Source organism: Mesitornis unicolor, unplaced genomic scaffold, assembly GCF_000695765.1.
Source record: "Mesitornis unicolor isolate BGI_N332 unplaced genomic scaffold, ASM69576v1 scaffold35080, whole genome shotgun sequence".
In the NCBI taxonomy this organism is placed as follows: Eukaryota; Metazoa; Chordata; class Aves; order Mesitornithiformes; family Mesitornithidae; genus Mesitornis; species Mesitornis unicolor.
In genome coordinates this window covers 1-8630 of record NW_010160882.1, presented here as the reverse complement: position 1 = coordinate 8630, position 8630 = coordinate 1, and the positions used below count along the sequence as shown (strand labels likewise).

The 8630-nt window shown below is 41.8% G+C and overlaps 1 protein-coding gene across 1 annotated transcript; it reads left to right on the top strand.

Annotated features, from left to right (window-relative positions):
• Positions 1-739: 739 nt before the first annotated feature.
• Positions 740-5008, top strand: LOC104546068 (protein HIRA-like; the record flags this gene model as incomplete). Its single annotated transcript, XM_010191361.1, has 4 exons — positions 740-862; positions 2099-2262; positions 4247-4335; positions 4892-5008. Coding segments are annotated over 4 exons (493 nt in total), but the record flags the coding sequence as incomplete, so codon positions are not given.
• Positions 5009-8630: the final 3622 nt, after the last annotated feature.

The window sequence follows — 8630 nt, the reverse complement described above, 5'->3', positions numbered from 1 at the left end:
CAACCGAGTGATTCTGTGATTCTGTGACAGGCTCTGAGCCGTGATTCTGAATTTGCTGTCATTTCTTAATGTGTACCACAGCTTTGGAAATATATAGAAGAGTCATCATACAAATTTAAACATGATAAAGCAGTAAAGTGTATTTTAAATATTTGTGCCATTTTACCTCTGAACTGTCTGGAGGTCTAAATTTAGCATTGATTTGAGCAGTGGCATCTCTTGGCATCTCAAACCAGTGAAAATGATATCCTTGATTAGGTGTGGAAATGCCAGCTGTAGCTGTCAGTGCCTTCCATAGGAAGGAATAGCTGTAATGTATGGGGAAGTTTGTCAGTGTGTGTGATCTTGTCTGCTGGGTGAGGGGACCTGCCGTGGGGTAGAATCGAGTTCTTAATGAGGAAGTCATTACCTGGGTTCACTCCAGTCTTCATTCTGGGATCTGACTTATTAGCTGTAAAATGACAGCTAGAAAGTTCGTTTCCTTCAAAACTAATGCTAAATTGTGTTGTACAATTAATGTTGTGAACTTTGTGGGTGGGAGGTGCATTTTCATAATAGCACAAGCAGAATTTGGACAGGGAGTGGGAACAGTTGGGGTCCATGGAGTTCCCGAGCGCGTTGGTGATATTTTCCTGGTTATCTGTGGAAATAAAAGTTGGCTTTGAGGTGGAACGGAGCTGGATCCCCCGATAACACTGCTTACTCTCCTCAAACTTGTTTTTTGCTTGCCTTTTTCCAGGAATCTTGTTTCTGACAAACAGGACTCTCTAGCACAATGCGCAGACTTCAGGAATAGTTTACCATCCCAAGAAGCCATGCTGTGTTCTGGGCCCTTAGCTGTAATACAGGGACGAACATCAAAGTAAGCACTTATTGCTTTGTATGATCAGCGTGTTTGTCTTTCTTCCTATTACTTATTCCTGTACTTGGAACAGTGAGTTAATTCTTAAGATGCTAATGGCACTGAAAACTATCAGTAGCTCAGAGCGTGTCTTGGTTTTTGTTGTTTTAAAAAAGCTTTGCACATTTGTAGTGTGTATCTTAACGTTATTTTGAGATCGTTTGGGGGGCAGGAAAGCATGCTCTATAATTAATTGTTTTAAGGCTTTTCCTTATTGGATGGATAAAGTATTTGACAATTCTGTACATGTAATATTTTGATTAGCTAAACCGAACTTTTTACATTTTACATCTTAATGTTTAGTTTACCAGCTTTGGAGTAGGCCTACAAAGTTTGAGTAGTTCAGTTGTCCTCAAGGGATCTATTTAATGAAGTCTTTGAGGAAGTTGAGGGATTAGTCATCTAATGCATCTTTGTAACATCTGCAAATGTCACCAGGGAATTGTGTGACCCAGAGCAGACTCCTGTAGGTAATTGAATAGCCCATCTTCACCTGGATTTGAATTATATTTCCCAGATTTCTATGCAATATCTGTCCTTCACATCTGAGTTGTTTGAGGGTTTTTTTTCTGTTTTTGTTGAGCAAAACTGTGTAGAGTTGTATGAATTTATTGCTTGTCTCTAGGGAGGGATGAGGGAACTAATTGGGAAATATGTTTGAAATCCAGACAAACAACAATCTCTTTTTGAGTGAGAGAAAATACCAGACTTATAAATTAGCAGTTTGTCCAGAAAAAAAATAGTTGGTTACTTTTTTCAAATTAGCTTTCTTACAATAATACATTTATTTGCAAGAAATCCTTTGAACACTTTAGGCGAACCTTTTCTTGAGTTTGTTTTGTGACTTTCACCCGTGAGGGGCAGAGAAAGGTAAAGACAGTCATCTTCATCTTCTGTAAACATTTAAGAGCATTTGGCCACTGAAAAGCTTGGTTTTTTGAAGAGAAGGCAGATGAAAGGCAGAGAAAATGAACAGAAGGCAGAAAACTCTGTGGACCTTGGTACTTGTAAATGGTGCAGTGGGGGGGAAGGTGGTTTGCTAGGAAGTGCTGCCTTTGTCATTGAAAGCTTGAACTCTGGAAGCACCAGGGGCCTCTGAAAGATAAGTGTAGAACAGCTTGTACTACTAAAATATATATTCCTCAAACTAGTGTCTGATTTTCTGACTGGCATGTTAATTTTTCTTTGTTTTTGCAGTTCAGGAAGGCAAGCTGCAAGATTGTTCTCCATGCCTCATTTAGTGCAACAAGAAACAACGCTTGCATACCTGGAGAACCAGATAGCAGCAGCACTTACGTTACAGTCCAGTCATGAATATCGCCACTGGCTCCTTATCTATGCACGGTACCTAGTTAATGAAGGTGAGGCCTGCCATGCTGTGCTACTCGTTTACAGCTCTGATGGGTTTTTAGGAAATGTTCTATTCACGTCATGTCTGTGTATGATTGCACTTAATGTTCTCCTGTAGTACTCGGCTTCTTCACTCAGTGTTTTCTTAAAAGTAAAACAAACTGGTGAAGTGCATTTGCTTCCTGTAGTGCTCAGTACTGGGGAATCATGTATTGACACACGAACCGTAAACAGATCACGGGCTGGGGAAGCAGTGCCATCTGTGGACTTCAGTAGGTGGGAACTGTGTTGTGAAAAAATCCAGTGGTCTGTCGGGCGTATCGTACGTTTTATCTGGCAGCAACTACGGTCGTTTCAGAGACGTTGTAAAATATACAATGTATTCCTCAGGCAACTGATGATCACTGCCTGATGTGAAATGGAAGAGTTCAGAGTGGCAGATCAGAGTGTCAGGAGTGTCAGATCTCTGACTCTTTGTACCAGAGCACATAAAACTGCAGAGAATTTACTTGTGCTACGTGCACTTTGTACTTTTTTTACCTTCTAAAATCTCAACAGCCTGTACTTGTGGGCTGCCTAGGTTAAATTCCACAAGGAAAGAAGCCTTACAAGAAGGGTTGCTTGTGTATTTTATATTTCAGTATATATCTCTATGCTATTATATTCAGTGTTTGCCAACAAACTTGATGCTCCTTGGAGTCTAAAGGTCTCTGTTATGTCTCTGCTTGTCTGCATTCCAAATTTAGTAGTTGCCATTGTATTAATTCAGACTCATCATGCATAATCATTTTACACAGAGGGAAGTGAAATGGTTCGTGTTAGGCCACCGAATAGGTGTTGCCAGAATTAAAATTGAGCTCATTAATTCCTGCCTTTTAACCCTTACTTTATTTAACAAGAGAGCTTGATGAACTGTGTATGATTCTCTCTGTTCTTTCCAAGTTGAAATTAAAATATTCATCTTGGGTCATCTGTTAAAGAGACAGTTATCCTTTTAAAAGTCTTCACTAATTCAGAACCTCCCTATTGTATGTGTGGAGTTCATCTTGCTCTGGGCAAATGTCACCGCCTTGCATGTGTGTGCACACTGGATGTCACTGCAAATTCGATATTCGATCTATTTTACCTTGGCAAATTAGTCCTGAATGGATGGCTTTGTTACTTGCAAGGGAATTCCCTCCTCTGATTTTTGTGTGAATAAGGCTGGTTTGGAAACTGTGTGCGGTTTTATTAAAGGTTCTCTTTTACTTTTTTTTAACTCTTGTGCATATTAATTGGATCCCTTTTAATTTCGTTATAAGCTCTTTTGCTAAGGGTTTAGGAGATCTCTTCTAGTTTAGGAATATTTTAATATTTCAGAAGGATGTCTGATCTTTTGGTTTGGTTTTGTTTGGTTTTTGTGGGTTTTTTTAATACTGACTTCATTTTTCCGAATTCATAGATTGCCATTAAATGCAGCATAACAACTTTTCCCTTCCACTGGTTTTCATCTTGTGGCTTTCCAGCTCTTGTGGTCTATCTCTTCTATTAGTTTCCTGGCTATTGAAGTCTGTCAGTTTTCCAGTTCTTTGTGTGTGTGTTGGTTTGGTGTTGGTTTTGTTGTTGTTGTTGCTGCTGCTGCTGGGTGGGTTTTTTTAAAGCTGGTATCTTTATGTGGGAGAGGGGGAGCGAGGTTGAGATCATGGCAGCTCAAGCTAGAGTAACTACTTCAGGTTTTTCTCTCTATTATAGATAATCTTCAGTAGTGTTTTTTGTTTTGAGAACTTGAAATAAACCCCTTTGGAACTCTAAAATAAATCCTTTACAAATCGTCTTATCTTTCCAAAGATTTACTGTTAGAAGAATAATGATATTCTTTTTCAGAAATAAATGGTTTGGGCTTTATTTTATTATAGATACTTTTAACTGTTTCCTGAATGTTGTCAGTTACATTGTGGAGTGATTATATATTGTGAAATGCTTATGAATGTGACTTTATTTTCTGATAATATTCAGGGTTTGAATATCGTTTGCGAGAATTATGCAAGGATTTACTGGGTCCAGTCCATTACTCAGCTGGAAGTCAGTGGGAATCAACAGTTATGGTAAGTTTAACAAAGAATGAGGAAGAGTTTCCCGTGAAAATTACAGAACATGGATAGACAGTAGAACTTAAAATATGATTAAACTTAGTGGCAGGAAAGCAATCACACATTGTTTTTGCTGGCCCTGGAATCCTTTCCATACTCTGCTCTAATCTCAGAAGCAGGCTTCCTCCCGTGGCATTTGTATTTATTTCATGTGAAACCGTAGACAAATGCTGAGTGCCACAGTCTCAGCTCTGGTGCTGTCTTGAGTATGACATAGACAGAGCAGAGTTGCGTGTTCAGGCCTCCACATTTTTCAGACAGCAGCTCTGAAATAGTGACATGCCAGTGAAACATCTTCCCTTCTCAGAGCAGGCCTGGAGTCTGTAACTGCAGAGGCTGCACCAGCTTCATGAGTATAGAAAGGTAAAGACAGTTTTTATTCTGGGAGTCACGTAAGCAGAGTAAGAACATAAAATGCACGGCTCTCTCCAGGCAGGAAAAAGGGCCTGAATCCTATTTCCAATACAAAGTAATACATTCTGAGGATGCTTTTGTGGTTTTTTTTCTGCAGGGTTTACGAAAGAGAGAACTATTGAAAGAGCTTCTTCCTGTTATTGGACAGAACCTCCGCTTCCAGAGGCTTTTCACAGAATATCAAGAGCAGCTAGACATCTTGAGAGACAAGTAGCGTTTCCCCAGATTTTCCCTGTGGGGCCTGGTTCGAGAGAAACTGCTGAACAGCATTAACCAGAGACAGAAGAGGAGCGAGGGCCCGGTCAGTGGGGACACTCCTGAAGAGAGCAGTGCCGTAAGGGTACCAGGTACTTCAGGAAGTGACCTGCTTTCGTTTTCAAAGAAGCTCACAAGTGGATTCAAGAAAATGATGAGTGGATGAGCTAGACCGTTTCCCAAGTGAAACTTAAACCATCGAAGCTGTGGCCTCTGTTTCTGTGGAAAGTCGTGGATATGTACTTCAGGGGGGTCCTTTTGGATCTGGATCTCATTTTAATATCAAAACTAGCTGAGAACTGTTTGTGGGGTTTCTTGGATGTCCTGTGAAAAGCACAGTACTTCAGAGTACATTGAACAGCATATTTTAACCCTGTGTAGGGTTTTTTGCCTGAGGATTTATTGAGGCTCAACACTATATTAAATTAGATGAATGAGCCACATAAAAAGAAATTTCATAAATACTAAGGTATTATGCAGCCAATAGACTCTTTCCTGTGAATATAATAATAATAATAAGAGGCTGTTCTAACACATGGACTATTTTTGTACTAGAATTTGCTAACTTGTAATATGGAATTTTATTTGGCCGATAATTAGGTTATCTCTACAAAGTCATCTTGTAGGAAATTTAACTCTAATTATGAAAGCTATGTTTCAGAATAATTCTACCAAATTAACACGTCATCATCCGGTTTTTAATTTTTAAATGTTTGTAAACGGCATTTTGGGGGGAGCGGGAGGGATACAATGGGGTGGCTCTTTTTGTAAGTACAAAAATAAATGAACATTGCATTGGTTTAAAAAAAAAAAACAAAAAACATGGTCTTGAATTACTGGAAAGGGCACAGGTATCTCCAGAAGTGTCAACACAGGCTGAATCGTGTTAACATGTCTAGAAATAAATAATGCTATCCCAGTGATCTTTCCTCTGAAAGCAGGATCGGGCAAGTACTGGTGATCTCCCTAGAGCAGCTACATTTTCTCTTGGAGCCACATCTCGCCTGAGGGAGCAGGAGCTGTCTGGGAGCGCTCATTATCGCAGGGAACACAAAGCAAAATGGGCTCCCCCGACCACTGCCGAAAGCAGTCAGCACTGCAACAAGAAGTGAGCTTCATGAAGTTACGGCTGTGTTCTTTGTGTGGCATTTCATAATAACAAAATAGTGCTGGTAGCCTGCAGCAGTTCGCTTGTGGAGTGGTTTTGGAATTCCACTGAAACCAAATCAGTCAACTTGTTTTCTTTCCCAAAGTGTGCTTGGTGCTGGGAAAGAAGCAAGTGTATGTGTTGGTTCTTTCCGGGAGCTAACTATTCAGGTGTGCCTCAATTTATTGCCTTACTTAGAGAAGTTTTTGAGTAAGAAAATTTGTATTGAAAGGAGTAAGTAGATTTAAGCCCTTGTAAAAAAGAACAGTTTCTCCCCTAAACTTCTGGTGGCAACAAACACTGTCCTTTGCCCTCAGCCAGGACAAGGACTGGGTGTGCTCTTGTGGACTTTGGTTGAAGTCAACTGACCCTGTTCAGACAGGTGCCTCTACAGTTAGTATCATAGAATCGTAGAATGTGTTGGGTTGGAAGGGACCTTTAAAGCCCATCCAGTCCAACCCCTGCAGTGAGCAGGGACAGTGTTACCAGATCAGGTTGCTCACAGCCCCATCAAGCCTGACCTTGAATATCTCCAGGGATGGGGCCTCCACCACCTCTCTGGACAACCTGTGCCACTGATCTACCACCCTCATATTGAAGAACTTTTTCCTAATATCCAACCTAAATCTACCCTCTTTTGGATTAAAACCATTTCCCCTTTTCCTATTGCTACATGACCTTGTAAACAGTTCTTCAAACCATATGGTTGTTGGGATCTTAGAAGGGAGGGATGTGATCTTTACTGCAACAAAACCACACATTTGGAGGGTTTAGTTGCCTCCTGTATTCAACTGCCAGACCAAATGAACGCTGGATTACTTCTTTGTACAGCAATCTTGTGTGCACACTGACCGAAGTGTTGTGAGGAGCAGTAAAACAACTGACTTAGCAGCTCTTTTTCAGTATGGCATCAGTGAGTTTTCAACAAGCAGTGGGAAATGTAGTGACAGTACGGCTTGATTCTGCATATACCTGGTGGGAAAAGTGAAGGTGATAAGGAGAGCCATCCACCCTCCACTGATCTCTAGTCCAAAACACTTAGGAGTACTATGACAACCAGGCATGGCAGAGCTGTGAATGGTTCATATGCCTATTGCAGATTAGTCTGCACTCATGGGGACAGGTGCTATATTCCTCATATAATAGAATCATAAAATTGATTGGAATATTGGGTTGTAAGAGACCTTTAAAGGTCACCTAGTCCAACCCTCTGGCAGTGAGCAGGGCATCTGCAACTACGTAAGGTTGTGCTCATCTTGTGCTCGTGTATGCAGGTAAGCAACCCACTGAAATGATTGAAACAGGAGATGGACATTGTGTCTGGGGGAAAAGGTGGGTCTGGTCCAGAGCCTGGTGCAGTCAGTGGGAGTCTGGCTATCGGCTCCCGTGGATTTTGACTCTAGACCATTCTGTGTAGGCATCTACCAGGTTTGTGGTTTAATGAGGAAAGAAGGAAGGAGCACGGATAGTTTTGGAGGTGTTTGATAAGTGAAAGCTCTGAGACAGGAAGCTGTTTCCTCCTGCCAAAGGCAAGATGTTTGGAGCCTGGACATCCTCTGTTCAGCCTTGTGCTGTTCCTGCCAGTCTGGTATTGAATGCTGTTTAATAGGATTTAAAGGTAATTAGCTAAGGGAAAGTAAGTTCTTGGTCATGAAGTCTTTGAAGAGATGCTGAAATACTTCTTACGAAGAGCTGTCTCCATGTTGGACACTACATAGGTTTTTCTGCCTGTTTTTTCTTGGGAGGGTCTGACACAGACTGACCGACCAAGAATATTATGATTTTAAATTCCATGTAAGGAAATATATTGAAATGAACATTTTTTTTGAACTGGATATTTTAACACTTTCTGCTTACATTTAGCACCTTATTTTTTCCAGAGGATGGCTGTGAAAACTGTTTTAAGGCTGTATTACACAGTCAAAGGCAGCCTGCAGCTGAATCATCGAGGAACACTTTCAGTGTGGGAGTGGTGGGAGGTTGTTTTGAACAACTCAGGAGCTTTTATTAATTAATGGTTTGGTTTGGTCGCAGAAATGGGAAGGTCCCAGGCGCGATCAGACGTTCTCACTACACCGTGGCTGACAACACCCGACAAAACTCCTTCGGGCCGTCCCCGGCGTTCTTATCCTGGCGCCGGTGAGGGAGGACCCAACGGGGGCTACATCAAAAAACGGAAATAAAACTGGATCTGTTATGTATGTGCTTCACTCCGATGGCGGCCCAACGGCTGGGATCCGCTGCCCTCCTCCCCTCAGCGCTCCCGCCATTCCCACCCCCTCAGAACGGTCCCGCCCCAGAACGCTGGAACGCAGCCCGTGTTTCCGCGGGGCGTCCTTTCGCCGTAGCACCCGCACCGGAAGGGCGCTTCGGTCACAGGCGTCCGGGCGCAGGTTGCTCGGTAGGGTCCGGAGAGCTGCGTCCCTGAGGGCCC